Source organism: Canis lupus, chromosome 1, assembly GCF_048164855.1.
Source record: "Canis lupus baileyi chromosome 1, mCanLup2.hap1, whole genome shotgun sequence".
Taxonomy (NCBI): domain Eukaryota; kingdom Metazoa; phylum Chordata; class Mammalia; order Carnivora; family Canidae; genus Canis; species Canis lupus.
Window position 1 is genome coordinate 50,788,783 of NC_132838.1, and position 23,540 is coordinate 50,812,322.

The 23,540-nt window shown below is 42.8% G+C and overlaps 1 protein-coding gene across 1 annotated transcript in view; it reads right to left on the reverse strand.

The window, feature by feature from the left end:
- Positions 1-3,085: 3,085 nt before the first annotated feature.
- The window catches only part of PRKN (parkin RBR E3 ubiquitin protein ligase), a 1,297,938-nt gene continuing 1,277,483 nt past the window's right edge, over positions 3,086-23,540 (reverse strand). Inside the window, exons 11-12 of the mRNA XM_072830092.1 lie at positions 10,556-10,673; positions 3,086-5,322 (exon numbers count right to left, since the gene is read on the reverse strand). Coding sequence (XP_072686193.1) covers positions 5,210-5,322; positions 10,556-10,673 — 231 coding nt within the window. The 3' untranslated portion in view covers positions 3,086-5,209. The remainder of the gene's footprint in view (positions 5,323-10,555; positions 10,674-23,540) is intronic.

Here is a 23,540-nt window from a genome sequence, read left to right on the forward strand (position 1 = left end):
ACTCCTTCCACCATATAGCTCAGAAACTCTTTGAGGTAAAGTTACCTGATCTGAGACCAGGGGTTCCTGGCCTGTGTCAGATGTACATTTGTGATGGAAAATGACATACCTGTCCAGGAGTTCCTTGTTCACACATCGAGCAGCTAAGTCACTGAGCATTGAGTCTAGGCTCAGCAAGGAAGCTTTTTTTTTTTTTTTAAGATTTTATTTATTTATTCATGAGACACAGAGAGGGGCAGAGACATAGGCAGAGGAGAAGCAGGCTCCCTGAAGGGAGCCCGATGTGGGAATTGATCCTGGGACCCTGGGATCACACCCTGAGCCAAAGGCAAACGTTCAACCACTGAGCCCCCCTGCCCTGGGCGTCCCAGCAAGGAAGCTTTTCATTGTTTCATTTGCCATGCAGATTTGCTCAGAATTCAAAAATGCAGTTCTTAAGCCATGGAGCCTGGTCTGTGGCAAGCCAAGGGCTAGGTGTTATAGATGCAAAGATGAATACCATAGTTATGCTCTTATCTGTTCCTAGGGGGATAAATGAATAAAGTCTTACACAATAAATGCTATATATGGGGCTTATTTGTGAAGTGTCGGACTCTTGATTTTGGATCAGATCATGATCTCAGGGTTGTGAGATCGAGCCCTGAGAAAGGCTGTGTGGTGGGTGTGGAGTCTGCTTTACATTCTCTCCCTCTGCCTCTCCCCCTCTCCTGGCTCCCGGACTTTCCTTCTCAAAAAAAAAAAAAAAAAAAAAAAAAGAAGCCATACATATATATTATAATAATAATAAATATAAATATATAATAATAAATATAAATAAATATATGATATATATATATTTGGTTCTTGGTACATGGCTCCCTAAAACCTTGGAATCTCTGGAGTGATGAGAATCATTAGTATGCTAATGAAGTGTCTGTGGTTGGGGGGCTTCAGGTAGCTTCAGGATGTTGGCTGCTTGTCAGAAAAACCAAGACTTGACTAGAGGCCTGGAACTTTCAGCCCCAATCCCCAACCATCCCTGGAAGGCTGAGATGGAGTTAATTACTCACAGCCAAAGATATTATCAATCATGCCTACTTAATGAAACCTCTGTAGAAACCCCTAAGCAAGGGGGTTTCAGAGAGCTTCCCAGTTGGTGCAGGGAAGGTGGTGCCCCTGTAGGGGGCAGGCACAGAAGCTCTGTGCATGCACCCTCTCCCTTCCCATTCCTGTCCTATGCAGTTCTCCATTTAGCGATCCCAGAGTTTGGATTCTTTTATGACAAGCCGCTAATAGTAAAGCACTTTCTTGAGTTTTGTGAGTCATTCTAGTGAGGTACTGAGCCCGAGGAGGGGTTGATGGGGGCCCCAGACTCACAGCCAGCCAATGAGAAGTACAGCTGGCAACCTGGGACTTGTGTCATGTCTGATGTGGGGGTGGTGTCACAGAACTGAGCTCTTACCTGCGGGGTCTGACACTTCCTCTGGGTCGTTCATGTCTGAATCAAACGGACTTGTGGAGTTGGAGTTGCTGTGTGGAGAGCTGGAAAATTTGCTGATAAAGGGAAAAACACCACACAGCTATGGCGTGGGAAGTCGTATACCACACCATACAGGAACATTCAGGAAGGACCCTCGGTGAAGGTCAAGATGAGGAGTAAAGTGTTTCTGGAGGAGGTGATTAGATGAAGATCTGAGGCTGGCCAGCCAGAGCAGGAAGGGTGTGAAGAAAGAGGTTGTAAAGATTCTAGGTAGATGGAAAATCATGTGTGAAGATCAGGACACGAACTTCTCATTGTAAATATACATTTAAATTGATGTTCTAGGTTTTATACTTTGTTCTCTTATGAGTCGGATTAGTGTGAATCCATCTTCTGGGGTCCCAGTACCTCTTGATGCTGACAAAGTTGATTCGGTCCACACATCAGATGATGAGATTGGGGAACACAGTGGGCCTATCAAGGCAGCACCAACCATCTTTGTGCCAAACGTCATCTCGACAATATTTTTCACCTTTTTTCTTTTTTGGATGATTATCCAAACTGCAGAGAAAATTTTTACATATTTGTGGGCGGACAGTTTATTCATAGTGGGTAACTGGGAGATGAGTTCAATGTTGTATTGAAGTAGGGCTTTCTTTTAAAAACTGACATCGAGGGGCACCTGGGTGGCTCAGTCTGTTAAGAGTCCGACTCTTTTTTCAGTTCAGGTCATGATCTCAGGATCATGGGATCAAGCCCCACATCAGGCTCAGTGCTCAGCACAGAGTCTGCTTGAGATTCTTTCTCTCCCTCTCTCTTTGCTCCTCCCCCTACTAGTGCTCGCTTTCCTTCTCTCTCTCAAATAAATAAAATCTTAAAAACACACATGCATAAAAAATAAAAATAATAAAAATAAAAACTGGCATCAATACTCTCCATGGTACCAGAAATGGCCCAGCAAGGATGGTGGTGAGGCACATGCTCCACAAGGCCAATGATGTTGGCTTTTCCCCACATTACTGTTTTGTTTCAAATAAGTGTTCCACATCTGTGTTTATTCATTTCCATTCACAATCTCAACTCTCTAATTTACACCCTGGAGATAAGTGTCAATACCAGGGCCATCATTCCTAGAAACTTTGTGTTTCTTTAGAGTATTTCCTGTGGTGTTTGGCACCAATGGGCCCTCATGGTGTGTGGCTTCCCTAATCTATGGATAGGAGCTCTCCAAGAATGTTCCATTCCAGATTGCTCAAACACAGGCTCATTGTCACTCATTTCAGCCACTGAAACAGTTCTAAAGAAATGCAGTGTCAACACACCCACGTTGAGAGCAATGCAAAGTCACTGAGCTTTTCTGAAATGACATTACAGAGAAAATCCTTGTAGTTTTTCCTGACTCAAACTTCTGTTTTAAACATTTACTAGAAAAGTTTGCTGATAAAGCAGGAAAGTAACAGTTAGATTTTTTTAATTGAATGGTTTGCTTTTTAGATAAAAATGCCTGTTGCCTCACCAGGCGATCCCTTCAGGCAAGAGGGAGGCTCCTGGAGCGAGGTGTCCTGGGCTTCCCTCCCACACTTTGAGCATTTACTGAAAATCTACCCTCAGAGATGGACTCCAAAGCTCTTTTGATGCTTTTATTGATAATTTGAGTACAGCCTTAGACATAGTTGTCAAATATTCCTTTACACATTTCAGAGAAAAATAAAGATTTTTCTGCAAAGATTTTATTTCTATTCTTTTGATATATTCACATTTGGTTACACATTTCATGTTCAAACGTGTTCATTTATAGTGGTTTGTGATTCCCATTCATTTACAGAGGCTGTTTTTTTCTTTAACTTGTTTCAGTGTTCTATTCTGGAAAAAGAAAAGAAAAGAGAAGAAAAGAAAGAAAAGAAAAGAAAAGAAAAGAAAAGAAAAGAAAAAAGAAAAGAAAAGAAAAGAAAAGAAAAGAAAAGAAAAGAAAAGAAAAGAAAAGAAAAAAGACCACCACCAGGAAAGGAGCAGAGAGCCCCAGAAGCTTCTATCATGCCTGAACCCATGAGAGCAAACCTTGTTTGGGTTTCACGCACCCAACACAACATGCCGGTTTGGAGGGAAGCAATCACGACAGCATCACTAAACCCAAAAGTTATAGTGAATATAAAATAGTGGGTGTTCCATATGGCAGGGAGCCATCTGATTTGTCCTGTCAGGTCAGTGTCAGAAGCTATTTGCTGGGATTGTCAGTAATGCTCACAGATATTGGCTCTCCGTTCCCTTGCTATGATCTTTAAGGCTTCCTGACATGAGTCTGGATTTTCTAAACAGAGCCTAGAAGAATGGTTAGGGATAGAGGGACAGACATTCTCAGGCAATATTCTAAGGTCCTTACCTCTCCTTCCCCAGCAAGGATTTCTGGTGCTATGTCTACAAAGAGAAGCCCCGAAAAGACAGACAATGAGAACAGAAGATGGTGGTTATAGGTTTTCATCTGTACACTGTGCTATAAGAAGATGAGGTTTGCTGCATAGTGTAAACACATCTTTTTTTGATGTGTTGTGAATGTCTAAAAAAAAAAAAAAAGATGAAAACTTGGTGAACACTCCATTTGAACCCATGTCAATGTGAGGAAATATTCTAGTGTGACTCCACTGTTCTAGAGAAGAGCTCCTCTTGGAGGAACCCATTCAGGGAGCAGAGCCCCTGGGGCATGCAGATGGGGGACAGAGCAGGTGCAGAAAGAGCACTGACCCCCCTGGGATAGAATCGGTCTTGGTTTCATTTTGCCAGCCCTCGCCATGCTCCTGCTTTAAAGACTTCTGCACTTAACACCCTGCACTTTTGTTAACGTTGAGAATCATTATAAAGCCATTTCCAAAAACGTCTCCTCTATAGGCACCTTACCCATTAAATGTACAGTGAAGCCAGATATACTAGCTTGTTCTTCCAAGCTGCAAAATGAAGGTTTAAAATCAAATTATAGACTTTGTAATACTTTCAGAAAAACAATTTCTTTCTGAGGTCTCAAACAATTAAATGGAATGAAAGCACACGAAGTTTTGATTTCTATAATTTCAACATTCAAATTAACTTTCATAATTTCTCACTAGTTGACAAGCTGATTTATGCATAGTTGATATTACACCGATGCAATATATAAAGGTAGAATCCTTAGGGATAAACACAGAGTTTGACTATTGCCTGGGGTTCTCTTTGGGAACAGATACTCTCTGAAAATTTAAATAAGAGCATTGCTCCTAAAATCAGGAATAGGGTTGTCGAACCCGTTGCCCTCGGTTTTACAGAGAACCCCCGAAACCGGTCTCTCCAATTTATTTCGTCCCTGATGGCCTCTTCCCAATCTTCGCTGAAGGTCAAATGCAGGAAATGAAACCTGAGAAATCTTTCTGTCCTTAAATCCAGCCTGACTGGAATTCACAGGAGAATGGCAATCCATACAAAAGGTGGAGTGCACTTTCCATCTGCGCTCTGGGGTCTGTGTATTGAGGGCTGACGCCTGAGAATACTTCGCGCTGCTTTTCATGAGCACCAAGGAAGGGATCCAGGAGCTTCTCCTGTAACTTTGTTTTTGTGGATTGGGAAGGGATTTGAGGGGTGCGTGCGTGTCTCTGTGTGTGTGTGTGTGTGTGTGCATGTGGCGGGGGGGGGGAGAGAAAGAGAGAGAGTTTGGAGAAAGAGCAGCAAATTGTGGGACTCTGTACATTTCCAAGTTGGCTGGCGGTGGGGCGCCCGCTCGCAGGGCTACACGTCGAACCAGTGGTCCCCCATGCAGGTCCGGTTCCACTCACAGCTGCAGGTCCAGCACCACTCCAGCTGGCACTGGGGCTGTGGGCACTTCATGTGCATGCATCCTCCTGCAGGCAGACAAAAGACACGGGCAAACATCTGGAGAACATCCTTCCCGCCCCAACACACTGGTCTAAGAAAGGACTTTCCAAGGGAATGTCACCCACAATCCCAGGGCATTCTGAAGTTAGGGCATCTATTAAGAAAGGAGTGAGGGTAGAGCTCACCACTCCCATCTAGGACAAATTCTATATAAATAAATAAGTTAAATATTTTATTAATATATAAATATACATACAAATATATATAAATATATAAATATAAATAAATTTATATATTTTATAATATTTATATATTATATATAATGTATATCTTTTATATATATAAATATATATTATTTATTCATGAGAGACAGAGAGGGAGAGAGAGAGAGGCAGAGGCACAGGCAGAGGGAGAAGCAGGCTCCATGCAGGGAGCCCCATGTGGGACTTGATCTGGGACTCCAGGATCACACCCTGGGCTGAAGGCGGCACTAAGCCGTTGAGCCACCTGGGCTGCCCCAAATTTTATTTATAAATCTGAGTCTATTTACTTCTCCTGAAATGGGATTTAGAGACAAAGATGTTGTGTTTTCACAAGCAGGGGTCAATTCCTCATTGAAATGTGTATTGTTTCATGTTTTAAAGAGATGTTAATATACTTAATAATTTAACACAGTACATATACTGTTACTTGCCTTGGCAAAATTCATGAAATGGGAGTTGGGAAAACAGTACTGAAAGTATTTAGGAAACAATACATTCCTTAATGCTGTTTGAAATGGTATTTAAGATGAGCAGATGGGGGAAACTAGGCACGCTGGGCGGATTACCTAATTTACTCCCCAAAAGCACCTAGTAAGTGGGAGTGTTACTCCGCTGTAGAATTTTCTCAAGGTCAAGTACTTCTAAGTGGTAAAGCCTGGGATTTAACCAGGATCTGTTCTTTCCTAGAATGGGGCTTTTGCAGCATGAAATGAAGGGTCCCTTATTCCAGGATTTATTGTGGGATACCTCCTCTTCCCGCATTTGTTAAATTCATTTCTTATTTGCTTCTGGGGCTCAGACATCACGGCTGCAGTGGAGTGCAGAAATTCAGTCAGTTTCTAGATAATTCAGGCAAAAGCAGTTCTTTGCTTGAATTCAACACAACATCAGATGTGCTCTATTATTCAATTTTACCAATTATCTTGTTAAGTCATTTTTTCTTGCCAAATTTTCCAGGTAATTGCTTCCGTACTGTCTCATTTTTATCATTAGAAACATGGCATGAGAACTTCCACTGATTTAAAATATTTATGAATATGTAACTAAAGGTATTTGCTTTAGGATAATTTAAGGGCATTTTTAAAAAAGATTTTATTTATTTATTCATGAGAGACACAGAGAGAGAGGCAGAGACATAGGCTGAGGGAGAAGCAGGCTCCATGCAGGGAGCCCGACATGGGACTCGATCCAAGATCCTGGGGTTAACGCCCTGAGCTGAAGGCAGACCTCAACCGCTGAGCCACCCAGGCATCCCAATTTAAGGTCATTTAAAATCCCATACTTTTCTACTTCTTTTTGGTTGGTTTTCAAGATTGTTTAGAAATTATAAATATGCATAAAATAAAGGGGAAAACTCAGCTATGATATTTTCATCTTGCTAGATCTCATTTAGGATTACACAATGGCAGGACTGTACAATTTTCAACACATATTAAATGATTATATGCTTATGATGTAAATAATACAATGTTTTCCTACTATGCCAAAATCTTCATAGATATGGAATACTAACATTACAAATAAGATCTTATTATAGAAACTAGAACCATGATGGCTCTTTAGAATAAGAAGAAAGGAAATAGGGAGAGAGAATATTCATGTTATTAACTTTCTTTCCCTCTCCTGTTGCTTGATATATATATGCAAGACAGTATGCTAGCTCCCGTGATATGGAGAAGCACCAGGGATTCTAATTTGAAAAGCTTTGCTAATGTAAAAGTAAATGCGAGCAAGAAGCTGCTGACAGCTTCACCAGACTTTGTGGGCCTTTAAAGAAATAAATTATGACTATGACTTTTCTCATATGAGAGGAAAGTCCCCTGGCTGATGCCTAAAACCATGAAAAGTCCAGCCTCTGCCCATCAGCACCGAGTCTTTCATTAGGTTTAATGAGAACAGAAGTTCTTGAACGACCCAAAGGGAGACTTAACAGGCAACAGGCACTTGTTGATCAGAGAATGGAAGCAGAGTCTCATCTGTTTGAGGTGCAAGTGAGGGAAGACACTTTCCTGGACTGAAGATTACAGGAGGAGGCTTAGCCTGTCTTTAAAATGGAAATGAGCCTCATTTTCATTGAGGCTTTGCTGCAGGAAGAAGGACTTTCTGGGATTCAGAGGACTGTGGCCTAGGCCACGAGTGTCCTTTGAGAACGAAATGATGAATCCAGCTTTTCTTGCCTGCAGAGCTCACGTTTGTCTGTCATATGGTCTAAAACAGTTTAGATTAACAATAGCTTATTATTAATAAGCTTAAGGTTTCAGCTTTTCTGCTCATAGGTTAAAAATCTCTAGGTGAAAAATCAGGGCTTTCCACGTATAGTAAATCATGGTATTTCAGAGAAATAGCAGATCAGGAAGCCATTCTAGAGCATGTAGCACGTGACTCGGTCAGGGCCACCTGCCAGGGCTGTGGGGGCAAGGGGTGGGGAGTCGAGGGGTCTGATCGAAGGCGGGTCTGATCGAAGGCAGGTCTGACCCGATCACTTCCCGGCGTCGCACCTGCAATGGCTCCCCGTCTTACAGAATCAGGTCCCAGCCCTTCATGTCCCCTCCATCCTGTGCACCACTTCTGCACCTGCTCCTGCCCTGCCTCACCTGGAACTCCCAACCGCTGGGCTTCCTGCACACCCAGCATCTCCAATCTCCACGCCCTGCTCTTGCAGGGCTGCCGTCCTCCAAGGCTTCCCTCTGGCTCCCTTGACAGGCTCATCTCTACTGACCCCTCAGTTCTCTACTCAGGTATCACCTCTTTCAGGAAGGCAACTCTTAGCCCTCCGGCTTTTGTGCTCTATTCGTTTGCTTTCTCTATTATATTTTAATACAAATATCTGCTTATGCGTGATCCCTTTTACTAGCTACTTTTTGACTCAATGGGTATTTGTCAGTGCTTTTCTGGGGTGGGGGGTGTTCAGGGGATAAACAAGCAAGGCTCATGACCTTTGGTAATAGCAGAATGGTCTCCTACTATTTGGTTTGCATTCTTGAAATCCGTGTGTAATGAATGGAGCACTGGCCCATGTTTATCAGCACTGCACATCCTCCCTCGTGAAGAGTCTCTGCATCTTTTCTGACTTCCCGTTGCCCACAGGGCACTGCTCAAGCAGCGAGGACTGGAAGAGTTCTTGCCCTGGTTCCACTGATGTCCTCTCTTCATACCTCGTGTGCCAGCCCACCTTCCAGGCACATTCCAGCACGCAGAGGAATGCACTGACTCACTGCACCCATTTATTTATTTATTTCTAAGAGACTGTTGTTTCAGAGCCAGGGACTTGGCCTGAGCTGAGACCGTTCCTGCTGCACAGGGATGTGTCAGCACTCTCTTGTTTGCATTAACTAAGACCTTCTAAAGGACACATGTGACGAAAGAGAGGCTCGCAGGCCCATCCTGAGATTGCCGGGTGAGGCAGCTGTTCGCAGCCTCCCACCCAGGTGCAGTTCATGCTCAGTGAGGGGAATGTGGGGAAAGGTGTCCCCGGTGCTGCGTTATTTCTCATCTCATCTCATTCTTTTATTTCTCAGTGCTGTGGCCTCTACCTCACATTCGGAATGGGCTCTGGGCACTGGGCTGGGATGGCTTTATGCTGGTTGGCATGCCTAGGATGGATGGCAACAGGTACGCCGCTGGCTGGTGCGAGGTATCAGAGTGGCCCAAAGCAGAACCCTGAATGTGAGCTAGTGCTGCAGGGCAGAGAGGCTCCACTATGACCACCCATAGGCAACATGACACCGTGCCACGGCAGCTCAAGGCGGGAGGAAGAGCTGTAGCCACAAGCCTGGGCGCACCATCGTGGAGCTGAGTGGGCCTCCCTGTGTTCCTCAGTGAGGACAGGGCTCTTTGTCCATTAGGACAGGAGTGGGGAGGACAGGCTCTCCCTTCCCCACAGCTATTTATAAGGAGGTATCACTGTGGCTGCGTGTGTCAGGGAGGGAGACCAGGCCTTGGAGTGCCAGTAGGGAGTGTCATTAGGTTGAGAACTGTTCAGAGTATGGATCCCATGTTTCTAAGCCCATTGACCCACACCACGTAGGGCCTCTACATGGGCTCCTAAAACGCATCTCAACCCCAGCTTCCAGAGGCATCTCCACAAATGATCACTTCACATTCTTAAAATTCAGAGAGTAGTTGGTAAAGGGCAGAAGGAATAGCTTTATTGAGAAACATACTCATGTAAAGGATATTTTAATGAAGCAGGCAAGTGTCACGATAACATGAGGCTCTAAATCTCCCACAGAAGGATGGAGAAACCAAAGCCCAAAGAGCATGCTGGTGTTCAAAGGTATACAAATTGGTGTGAAGGGGGAAAAAAAGGAATTTCATGGCCAAAAAATTGGGGAACCAGGTAATTAAACAAAATCACACGGATTTCTTTACGAAAGGAATCCTGAATTGCTAATGTATATTGTGAATGGGAATATATTGCGATTTCTGTGAGTGGTAAAGGATTTGATATTTGTAGGGAACTTAGGACAAGCATCCAGTAAATGCTCAATAAAAGTTAATTGTGTTGTTATTATCCAAGAGGGACATCCAATAGGAATGACCTTATAATCCTTTCCCTACAAATAACTCTAGATGTCAGAATACCATGGAGGATACTCTGAGAAATATTGGGCAAATATATATATTTGACTATGCTGGTGGACAACTTACCAGATAAAAAGTGTCTAATATTATTAATAATTAATAACAATAAGGGCAATTGGTGTTTATTGATTGTCTAAGCCAGGCACTTGGCTGAGTATCTGCCATGCGTGATATCTCATGATTCTACTATTGTGGGGCAGCTGCTGTTTGACAGAAGAGAATTTCGGGCTTAAGCAGTTAAGAAACTTGACCTGGGAGAGTGAGATTTGCATTATGTCCAATGGCTCCAACCTCTCTGAGTGCTGAGCTACTCAGTTACACATCCTCCAAGAGTTCTTGCTTATTATAACCACACGGCTCACGCTTTCCAAGAACTCTCCAAATCCTCACTTTTTCCATACCCCAGACTCACCATTTTTTTCAACGGGCACATGGCAACGGGGACAGGGCTTGGTGGTTTTCTTGATTGTCTCTTTGGAGGCCTCTTCCCACCGAGCTTGCTCTGCTGCCTTCTCATCAACTTTGTAGGCCTGCAGAATAAAGATGGACAGAGTTGAAACTCAGATCTTTGTGTTGGGGTTGAAATGTAGGTTCCTTGAGACACTGGTCCAGGAAATTCTTAAAGATGGAAGTGCCTTCAGGCAAGAAACTCAAACATAAACTCACTTGACAAGTGGTGGGCAAGGCCTGACATGCACGGAACATAGTTTTCTTGGCATGTGGCCTTTGCTTATAAGCTGAGAAAACATGTCTTGATTTTATAGCATGAGATCCTTTCTTTGGTTGTTTGAATAACTGTAATAAAAAACATCTATCAGGTGTTAAACATGCAGGCAAGTTGATAAATGCTCTACAGACACCTCTTTGTCCGATGGTTTGTCAGGCAAGTGTATTAGTTTTTCTTTTACATCAATGATTAGATGAGTTAAAAAGTTGCCCAAAGCTGGAAAGGGGGATGTTTTGATATCCTTCTATGTCTTGTTACCTTTCATTCTCACACCTGGAGAATGGGGAGCTCCAAATGTTGTTACAGAAGAGATAGGAGCCAGAAGAAGGAAATGAAGTCGACTTGACATAGAAGGCAGAGGGAGTTGGGAAGAGCCAGGGGTGAAGACTGTGGGCTCAGGGCACAGGTGCCTGGGCTCCAATCCCAGCTCCATCCAGGTGGGACCCTGTCAGATACTCCCTCACCTGAAAATTCTCATCTCTTAAATGGAAATAAACAATGCCTAGTGCATTGGGGGGTATTAAGGATTGACGGAGGGATCCCTGGGTGGTGCAGCGGTTTGGCGCCTGCCTTTGGCCCAGGGCGCGATCCTGGAGACCCGGGATCGAATCCCACGTCGGGCTCCCGGTGCATGGAGCCTGCTTCTCCCTCTGCCTATGTCTCTGCCTCTCTCTCTTTTTCTCTCTGTGACTATCATAAATAAATAAAAAAGAAAAAAAGAAAAGGATTGACGGAATTTCTTTAAAGGCTTGGAACTAGCATCTGGAACGTGTATAATATGAATACCTCAGGCAAGCTCTCAGAAATGTTTGCTAATATTATTATTGTTACGGGACTGACTTATTCCTGACTCTCTGCACAAAGTGGAGGAGGGGTTTCATGCAACCACACAGATACTCATCCTGTTCCTGTCTAATCACTCAGACACTGCCATCTCTTCTGCTTACTTCAGGACTGAATGACATGTGCAGAAAAAGCATTGGTACATTTTTGGATTCAGTACAAGAAACTTGTGGTCTAGGTCTATATTTACAAAGATTTCAACATGTTAATCCAAACAGAATCCCTCCATTTTTGCCTCTATTGTATTCAAAAATTTTTTTCTTCTATGCCTTAAAATTAACATGAGCAAGCAAGTCACTTTATTTACTTACAACTATTTAAAAATATTTCCAGAGCAATTTTTAAGTTAAGAAACTACTAAAACTAACTTCAAATATAAATTAGTGAAGAAATCAAATATCATTAAATGCTCTAATACTCTGATAATACTCATAATAATGATGATAAAACTTTACAAATTTATAATGTTTTACACTTGACTTTCGTTATTTCAGTTGCTCCTCCCAATAACCTAGAGAAAACAGCGGGGTTTCTAATAGATACCAAACTTATTTTGCAGATGAAGCCTCTGAGTAATTACTAAAGGTCAAGTGCCAGGTTCAGGATGCTTAAATCGTATATGGCAGCATCAATGCTCATCAAATGTAAGAATCTGTAAAGCCTGGGGGTGCTTGGGTGGCTTAGTTGGTTAAGCATCTGCCTTAAGCAATGGTCATGATCCCAGGGTCCCAGGATCGAGGCCTGCATTGGGTTCCCTTCTCAGCAGAGTCTGCTTCTTTATCTGCACCCCGACCCCCAGTTGTGTGTGCACATATTCGCTCTCTCCTTCTCTCAAATAAATAAATAAAATATTAAAATTTTTTTGGAAAACCTGAAGGAATTTTTTTGGAAAACCCAAACCAGAGATGCTCACACACAGATAACATTACGCTTTGAGAATCAAACTCTGTCAAGCACCATCATGCTTAGCAGGTTTTCTAGGTGGTGAGAGTGATACAGCCTCAGTTAGTATGCATCCTCTGATCGCCCTGGTGCAGTGAGGTACCTAGAGAAGATGCAGAATCTAGTGAGTAGAATCCTTCACCCCACATATGAATCCAACTTTTAGCATTTCACTGTCAGATTCTAAATACTTAAAAAATGTTAATTTTTTTCAGTCTTAGTAAAAACACCAAAAGCAAAGGCAACAAGAGCAAAAATAAACAAGTGGGACTCCATCAAGTTAAAAAGTTTCTGCATAGCAAAGGAAACCACCAGCAAAATGAAAACGCAACTTGCTGAATGGGAGAAGATATTTGCAAATCTTATACCTGATAAGAGGTCAATATCCAAAATATATAGAGAGCTCAGATAAATCAATAACAATAAAACCAAGCAATCTGATTTAAAAAATGGGAAGAGGATCTGAGTAGACATTTTTCCAAAGAAATTTATACAAATGGCCTACAGGGACATAAAAAGGTGCTCCACATCACTCATCACCAGGGAAATGCAAATCAAAGCCACGATGAGATGTCTCCTTATGCCTGTTAGAATGGATATTACAAAAAGACAGGAGAGAACAAGTGTTGGCAGATGTGGAGCAAAGAGAGCTCCTGTGCACTGTTGGTGGGAATGTAAATTGGTGCAGCCATTATGGAAAACAGTATCCTGCCATTTGTGACAACATGCATGCCCCCAGAGGGCATTATGCCAAGTGAAGTAAGTCAGAGAGAAAGACAAATACTATATGATCTCACTTATATGTAGAATCTAAACCAGAACTCACAGATACAGAGAACAGATTGATGGTGGCCAGAGGTGGGATTTGGGAATGAAAGTAGTTAACAACACCGGATTATATATTTGAAAGTTGCAAAGAAAGTAGATCTTAAAAGGTCTTATGAGATGAAAAAATCTTGTATCTCTGTATGGTGATGGGTGTGAACTACATCAGTGCTAATCATTATACATATGTATATATATCGAATCATTATGTTGTACACCTAAAACTAATATAATGTTACTTATCAATTATATCTCAAAAAAGAACAATGTATCATGAGGCAAATAACTTTAATTTTAAAAAATTTTAATTCTAGTGGAGTTAACATACAGAATTGTGTTAATTTTAGGTGTATAATGTAGTGATTCAACACTTCAATACATCACCTGGTGCTCATCAGGACATAAGTAACTGTGCTTATACCTCATTTGCAGCATTCAGTGGTTTTTATTGTAATTAGTGTTTCTATTTCTGTTATTTCCAATAGAAAGTGAATTTGCCCAGAGCCAAGATCACGTTTGTGTCCTCCTCACATCTCCAGTATCTGGCATAGTGCCTGGTACCTAGGAGGCACTCAATAGGCACTCAGTAAATGTTAGCTCAGTGAATGAAGAAATGACATAATCCACAAAGATGCTAACATGATAATCATTTGGGAATAAAGCCCCCAGAACCAGGTGGGGCACATGGGGTGCATCCTAATGGTGATCCTTGCAGTGAAGCAAATCTCTTTGCATTAGAGAAATCCCCTTCACAAAGGAAACTTCCTTTATAACTCAGAGGGTGTCATCTGATTTGTTAATACTTCATTAGGATATAACAGAGTAAGTTTAATGGCTAAGAACAACTACAGGTATTGAGAACTTCCTTTGGATCTGGGACAATTTACAGGCCACTCGTGGCTGAGTGTACAGTGTGATAAAGCCGCGGTTAATGAGATCGGTTGCAATATTTAGTGAGTAGGTTTGGATCTTAAGTACACATCTTCCAATCAGCTCAGATTCATAGGGGAGCCTAATCCTCAGTGATACACAGCAAATACATCCCCCAGCCATATGTTCCAAGATTTTCTTTTTAAGGTCCAGGAGCTTGTAACTCTAAAGCAATGCTTTACAATTATTTACTGCAGTGTCTGGATGAGAGAAATAGGTAATGTTACTTACTAAAAATTTATTTCAAAATGCTGCTTTTCAGCAGTATGGCACACTGTCCACTAAGTGCAATTTCTCCCTGGCCTATACATCTAAAGATGTTGGATGAAATATGGAAGGAAAATCGCTGCTTAATGCATGGCTGATCTGATAGAAACATAAAGGAAATCCTTGGTGGCTGGAACAAGAAAGAGAAGATCCTTCTGGTTAAGGGAGGGAGGAATCTGGGGTTTGTGATGGGGCTGTTTTCCTGGTCTCAGGCAGCCCAGAGTCTGGGTCTTTACAGGCCCTGAGAGTATAGATGGAGAAAACTTGGGCCACAGCAGGGTGGAAGATGAAATTAAATTTTCCAATTACACAGGGACAACCTAGACTCCCAAGGGGTGACATCTTCACCTGATGGATTAGGGGGAAAAAATCTTTCCAGAAGAGAGAATTGATAAATAATTAATAAGGCTGTGTGCTGCCTTCAGCTTTTTGGTGAGTCAGGTTGGAGAGACAAAGTCTCCCTGAAAATTCCTAATCACTAAGCCTCATACACAAGATTTTTGAAAGGAATTCATATTACTGATTAGCTAAATAAATAACCTGAGCCAAGAAGTTAATTTTAAATACTCTGGTTACTCTGGTAGCATACCCAGGAACCTGGCTGGAGCAAAACTATTTTCCATAAAACAATGCACTTCAAAAAACCAAACTTCCAAAAAAATTACCCAAATAAAGTTCCAAAGAGCCCAAGATCACAATAAAAAAAAAGTTATCTAGTGCAGGAAAAAACGAATTATCATGAGTGAAAGTGGCAGAAATACAAAACTGAAGAAGCTAACCAGCAAAGGCTGTAGATATTGGAGTGATCAGATACAGAGTACAAAATAAATGTGTTTGATATGCTCAAAGGAATAAAAGCATGAGAAGTTTGGTGAAGATGTAAGAGACTATTACAACTAACGAGGCAGCTTTGAAAAAAAAAACATATTTCTTTGTTGTATTTTTTCTGAACACAAAGAAACCAATGATTAGAAATTAGAAACCCAGTTGAATTACATAGCAAATGAAATACAAATGAGAGGAGAATTTGTGAACTGGAAGATGAAGCTGGAGAAATTACATAGACTGCAGATCAGAGAGCAAACGGTCAAAAAATATGAAAAGGAGAGTAGGAGTTAGTGGGGACAGAGAGAGAGGGTACAACACTTCTCTAGAGTCCTGGACAAAGATAACAGAGAGCAGGCAGGAGAAACGGTATTGAAGACAGAGAGGCAAAGGAAATAGATTAACTACAAAGAAATTACAATTATTCTGATGGCAGATTTCTCAACCCATGGATGCTAGCAGACAGTATGATATCCACAGAGTACTGAAAGAGTACTAGTCTACTTAGAATTATATACAAGCAAGATTAATTTTCAAAATAAGTATTAATAAAAATCCTTTCAAACATGATACAGGGTATTTCTTTCCTTTTTATTTTATTTTTTTAAGATTCTTATTTATTTATTTGACAGAGGGAGTGAGAGAGTACAAGCAGGGGGAGGGGCAGAGTGTGAGGGAGAAGCAAGCTCCCCGCTGTGCAGGGAGCCTGACATGGGGTCCTGGGATCATGACCTGAGCCCAAGGCAGACGCCTAGCCAACTGAGCCACCCAGGTGCCCCAATACAGGATATTTCTCATCAACAGACCTTCACGAAAGGCACAACCAATAGGATAAAGTCCAAAGGAAGACCTGAGTCACAAGAAGCAACTGTGAGCAAGGAAAATGGTACTGTGTGGTAAATCGAAACAAATATTGACTATATGAAACTATCAAAATCATGTTCAATTTATAGGTTCAAAAATATCAAGGTAAAAAAATATATCAAGGTAGAACTAAAATGCTGGGCAAGAGTCGCATATAAGTAAAAGAATTAAGTGGCTCTAAGGTGCTTATAATATTTGGGCTGAGGGTCATTGACTTTGTTACATTAAGATATGTTTAAATTTCTAGTGTAAGCATTAAAAGAAAAGAGAGAGTATTTTGCTTCTAAACAAGGAAAAAGTAGAATTAACGGGGAAAGCAAAGTCAAAAAGAAGGCAAGAAATGGAAGTACAGAAATATAGAAAGTATAAAGTGGCAGAAACGATTGCAAGTAGGTCGGTACTCACAGTGGTGTGAGGTGAACTATAATCTAGAGAAAGAGTTGGTAAAGCATGGCCCATAGGCCAAGTCTGGTTTGCCACTACGCTGTAAACAAAGTTTTATTGAATTGTCATGTTCATTCAGCTACATATCGTCTATGGGTAGAATTCAGCTGCAGGAAGCTACAGGACTGAGCATTTGTTTTTGGGCTGGCTGCCAAATGGGGGGCCATTCTCAGGATCTAGAGGCTGCCTTCGTTCCCTAACTCTTGGCTCCCTTCCTCAATAATAGCAGTCAGTGGTGGCCTCCTTCTCATGCTTGAATCTCTCCTGCCTCTTCTTCTACCCCACCTCTCTGATTTCATCTGGGAAAGGTTCCCTTCTTTTAGGAGCTCATGCAATTAGATTGGACCCTGTTGGATCATCTAGGAGTCACCTTTTTTTTAAAAAAGATTTTATTTATTTATTCATGAGAGACACACAGAGAGAGGCAGAGACACAGGCAGAGGGAGAAGCAGACTCCCTGTGGGGAGGCTGACATGGGACTCCATCCCAGGACCCCGGGATCACGCCCTGAGCTGAAGGCAGATGCTCAACCACTGAGCCACCCAGGTGTCCCTAGGAATCACATTTTCTTTTTCTTTCTTTCTTTTTTTTTTTAAGATTTATTTATTTATTCATAAGAGACACACAGAGAGAGGAGAGACACAGGCAGAGGGAGAAGCAGGCTCCATGCAGGGAGCCCAATGTGGGACTTGATTCTGGGTCTCCGGGACCATGCCCTGAGCTAAAGGCAGACGCCCAACCCCTGAGCCACCCAGGTGTCCCAGGAATCACCTTTTAATCACATTTGCAAAGTCCCTTCTGCCAGGTAAGGTACCATATTCCCAGGGGCCAGGGAGTAGGGTGTGAACATCTATTTATCAAGGGCCATTACTATATACCTGCCCCTGGTCTAGAGTGGCGTTCTTAGCTTTTCTTTTTTTGTGCCCTGGTTCCTTTGGGCAGTCCTTGGACTTATCAGTGTTTTAAACTGCCAAATATAAAATTTGAAGACTGCAAACTATCATGAAATACGGTTATTAAATGATACTTTTTTAAACAAAGTACTGTATGCGTTTTATTGTTGCTAACAAATGAGTTAGCAGGATCTAGTGGTTGATGTAAAATTACCATTAGCATAAGTAATGAGCATAACTGATATTTTAGGATATCTGTAACAACTATAACTTGATATGAAAACATAAATAACTTCTATTGAATTGAGCCACAGGTAGTGCTAAAATTATTGTAGTTTGTGGTCACTGTTCATAATGGAAGGAACTGTTGAATTTTAGTGAGGAGTTAATGAAAACACAATGAAATTTTCCCCATCCAGGTTTATGGACCCCTGAATTCTCTTGCATCATGCATTAAGAATTCCGGCTCCAGGAGATAGGTGGTTAGTTACAAGAATGTCTATAGCATTCTGGCTATAACAGCAAGAAAATATAAACAACCAATGTGCCCATCTACAATTCACTGGAAATACAAATTGTGGCATATTTATAACCATGAAACACTGCACATCTTTGAAAATGAACGGGCTCAGGAATACACGTCAACACACTGGATGTCAAAAACATAATGTTGAAGGAATATAAAACAAGTTGCAAAAACTACATGATTTCTTTCATATAAAGTTGAAACACAAATTTGTGATAAGATAGTATTTGTGCTTTTAAAAACACTCAACTAGATAGTAAGAAAACATACACGCATGTTAAAAATCTAAAGACACACAGACGGTGATTCACAGGGGCATCTGGGTGGCTCAGTCGGTTGAGGGTCTGCCTTTGGCTCAGCTCATGATCTTGGGGTCCTGGGATGGAGGCCCATGTTCGGCTCCACGCTCAGTGAAAAGTCTGCTTCTCCCTCTGCCCCTCCCCCTGCTTGTGCTCTCTGCCTCGTTTTCTCAAACTAAAAAAGAAAAACAAAGTCTTAAAAAAAAAAGGTGATTCAGATACAAGGTGAGGCAGGGGTCTCCTTGGGCATGAGGGAGGTGGGCTGGTGACAAGCTCACAGCCAGATGTCAGAGATTTGTTTGAAGTTTTGCTTCTTATGGTGGGTGGGATGCATGTGTGTTCACTTTATTTCTTGAAAATTATTATTCCTTAAATTGCATGTGCTTGATATATTGCTTTATATTACGTATGTACATATATAATGTGTTTAATGTTCATACTAAAGCCCAAATATTATTTTAAATATGCATGTGGAAATTACAGTAAAGTAAGTTTCTAATTTTCTCATTTTTGCTACTATTACATGATTGCAATCACTATTTAAAGGTATATTTCAAAAAAACCTCATTTTAAAATGTACATATTCATTAAGAAAATTTTGAGAGATGAAGAAAAGGATTAAAGAATGATAGAAATCATTTGCCATCCCTCACCAGATATAATCACTGTCTATGTTTTTATGTATATATTTTCAGTCTTTTAAAAATTCTACATCTATGATACATATTATTTTTTGCAACCCATTTTTTTTCCTTTAAAATACATCATGAACTTTTCCCCATATCATTTGTAGATGTTTGGGTGTGTGTATAGAATTTTAGTTTTTATTGTTTTACAGGGTTTGAATGCATCCAATTTCCTCAGTCACAAAATGTGGGTGGTTCCTTATTAGTCTAAATAGCCTTGAGATATATTCTTATAGAGGAGTCTGTACTTCTTATGAAGATTACTCAGCAGAATTCTCCTGGGTGGAAGTTTCTGCCTCTGTGCATGTGCATATGTAAAGGTTTGACATGTTGCCAAAATCAAAGCACTTTCAAGGGGCGTCTGGGTGGCTCAGTCCATTAGGTGTCTGCCTTCTGCTCAGGTCGTGATCTCAAGGTCCTGGGATCGAGGCCCACCTCAGGCTCCCTGATTAGCTGGAAGTCTGCTTGCTTCTCCCTCTCCCTCTGCCTGCCCTCCTCCTGCCACCCCCCACTCACGTACTCTCTCTCAAATAAACACAATCCTTCAAATCAAAAAACCATTTTCAGCTGGGGGAATAAAACATTTATTTTGACAAAGGATTTTATGCTCTGCCCAAGAAAAAGATCCAGAGATTAACTTCAAGAAGCCTCAGAGACTATCAATAGCACATTACTGAAGGGTAATTAAGAACCAGAAAATTGGATTTATATTGATATGCTTGATCTTTCAGCAAAGAAGCATAAAAATCATGGCATGCTAAGAGAGATAATATCCTCTCAAAATACTAGTTTTCTCTGTCTTCTTTTCTGATCCCCAGAGCACACAGAACAAGAAGGGGCTGAGTGTGACTTGAAGTCCACCAGGTATGCATGAGGATTGCTCCCAATCGGCTGTGTACCGGCACCCCTAGCCCAAGGTCCCTTCTGATAGGGTACCGCAGACTGCACATCTGGGAGGAGTAAGAAAAACTCCTTGTGTAACCATTTGCACACTAGAGCGAGCGGAGATGGATCTGCCAGGCTGCTGGCAGTATCATCTCAGCGGAGTGGGAGGTAGGTGAGGAGGTTTGATTCATAAGAGAGGGGAAGGGAACAAGCTAGAGCAGCAATTTCTGGTTTCACCTTCAAGGTTTTTTTTTTGTCAGCATTTCCTTTACAGACTCTGGGTTTTGAAGAATTTTGTGTATGGGGGGAAGCACACCTCTTCTTGATTTTAAATGCATATACAGTTTCTATAGCATTGCAAATACTGAAGCTTCTATCACTCATTCTAGGGGCCAGTCAGGGTCTGGAGCCTGATGTTGGCACTTCTTGGGCTAAGAATGGACTATACTGCAAAGGGATGGGAGGCTTTCCCACGATGCTGAGGGGGAGAAGAGCCCTGGGCAGGCCAACAGGCAGGATGAGGTCCTGAGAGGGGTGGCGGGAGTGGGCACAGAGGACAAACTTCTTGTATTGCTAGGGGGACCACAGGTCCCGGTCTGCCTTGTATATCAGATATTGTTTTATTCTGATGCTTTGACATGTGGGGTCACATTGACAGCAGAGGGACTGGCCCTCCCAGGGCGCGGTAGGTCCCAGAGACAGTAAACCACTCCATCATGCCCTTCCCATGAAAACCAACCAATCCAGAGCCCACACTCCGAGCTACCTCCTCTAATGGGCTCTCGCACTCCTGGCCCCCATTCCTCTGTGCTAATCATACCTGGGCCAGGTACCCAACAACTAGGGACACCTCCTGTACCCCAGAGCCCCCTGAAATCATTCAAACCAGCCGATCCAAAGCCAGTTTCCCCTGCCTCACCCATTCCTTCCCATGGAAACCACAGGAGAGGCTCTTGTCTGTGTTTTCCCTGCTCCCTCTGCCTCCTGACCAGCCCCGGTGCTTTCCTGAGGGGCCCTGCAGGGCGTCACTGGCCCCTCCTCTCGGGATCTGTGAGGAACATACTACCTTTTCCATGGCAGTCCTTTCCTAATCCGCTGGGCTTTGGACACCCCAGTAATAAAACCTATCTTTTAGAACATCTAGGATAAAACTGATACATATCTACTGTCCTAGCAAAATTATTAAAATACCCTTCTGTCTCAGAAGCATCCTGGCTTGGATGATAGGTCATTGGGTGTTGTGCTCATTAATAATCCAATCTAGGGCTTCCTCTGTATCTCCTGATACACAGCGAGTGCTCAGTAAAGGCTCATTGGAGGGCTGACAGTGGCTCCCCTCAGTGGAGGCTCACCACACATTTTCTGGTGGCTGCAACTCCCTACTTCCTATCCACTCTGGTTATTGGGGAACAAGCCCTGCCATATTTTATGTGGAAGCCAAGAACAAGATAGACAAAATGGTCCGGCCAAGGAGCAGGGCTAAGAGAATCTGAGAAAAGAGAGCCTTGGCTTCCTAGGGACCTAGTTCTAGGCTTTGTCTGTGAGGGGCGCATCCGTGACACCAATCAGCTCAGGAAGATGGCTAGATTTTCATCACATTTTATAAATTTAGGGGATGGTAGAGTAGATCTCTCAATTAATAGGGGCTAGTGATCAAGCCAACCACGTAACAAACACACACACAATTTTGTTACAAACACCGGATACCGAGTCTGATCAACAAGAAGGGAGTTTAACAAACTGATAAAATGTCAAGTTGTATACAGCTTTAGTGCCTCATGATTCAATACATCACGGCTGCGTGACCCGAGAGACTAGATTTCAGACAAGTCAGGGGACAGGGTGAGTATTAAGTCATTCTAACTGAAATAATAATATCAGGTATAATAATCCCACAGGGATGCAAACGCAAAAAGTCACCAGCTCTACAGTTTCAGACCTAACATTCAGAGCAGACACACTCTAAACAGGCCAATGAAAATGCTGCCCAGCATGCCTCCCCGAGCATCCTTTTCCCACACAGCACCGAGGACGAGGCCCTGGGGAGGACTCCACCTACCTCTTCTTCCTGGGAGGGAAGGCTCTCTTGCCTTCTTACCTTTTTCCATCTGAGGCAGTAAATTTGTGTCTCAGGGGCCTGCTGCCCAGGGAAACTGAGAGGGAAGCCTGACCTTGGGCCCTGGCTCTCCTATCCCTCCCCGCCTGCTCCTTCTCCCCCTCCTGCGAGGCTCTGCTGAACCCCCATCAGTGATGGAGATGTCACACCCTTTCTCAGGCCCAGCCAGCGCACGGTCCCTCTGTGCTCTCACTCACAGTGCTGTGCGCGTGTGTCCATTTCCACACTTGGCACTCTGGTGATCGCACAACCTCCCTGGATGGCAAATGTATTTTTTGTTGTTGTTGTTTTGTGGTAGAAGTTACTGCCTTCCCCAATGCCCCCCCTACCTGATCCCCACCCCAGGCATTAAGCAGTTCTGTGTATAACTTAGAAGCCGTATTTCAGAATCCTTTCCCAATCAACGATATGGCATTCCACACCTCAAATGCTCATGGAAGCAGCCATCTCGCCCTTTTACTGCTTTCCCCACTGAGTCCGTGAACATGACTTGAGGGTGGGCTGATACAGAACCGTGTCTAGGAATCTTGCTGGGACACCTGCGAGGTTGTGGGTTTGCAGTCTGCAGTGCACCGGTGCAGAGGGAGGGGATTCCGGCTGCTTTAGGATCCTGGAGCCAGGAGGGAAGGAGTTTGAGGAAGAAACGGTGAAAATCTTTCTATTACATTAGGAAGAATGCTCCCTGTGTCAGGGACTTTATGGCGATCTTTGATTCGGCAATCGCAGCCTCCCCGAAAGGCAGGTTTTGTTTCAACTGTTTCTGCTAAAGGAACCGGGCTTCGAGAACCTACTGGACTTGCCCAACGTCACACAGTCTGTGAGCCGCAGAATCAGAACGTTAACCGAGAGCTCTCTGATTTCATATCCATGCTCCTGTGACTACAACTGGTCTCACTAGATGTCACCTGCTACGAAGAGGACTAAGGGATTGAAGGTCATGACAAGATTGTGAGCAGTCCTACAGCAACTTGCAGCCAACAGGCGAGGGGGAGAAAGCTTTGCTTGCCCTGCCAGCACCATGGAACCCCTTAGTCTCTTGCTTCCTTCACAACCGATTGCCTCTTCTTTTGCTATTTGCCATCCCTGCTACCCGTCTGGCTCTTGCTGCCATGTGGCCTGTTGAAATGGTCCTAGAAAGGACATGAGTGAGATCCCAGCTGCTAAAGCCAATGCCTCTTCTTTGCCCTTATTATCTCTAAGTGCCCCCCCTTACACCATACACTTCTGGGATTCTTTCCTCTTGGGCAGGACAGAGCCACCAAGAGGGCACTGGGTAGGCCCACACCCTCACATCAGTTACTCTTGTTTCCTGACTTCACCCATTA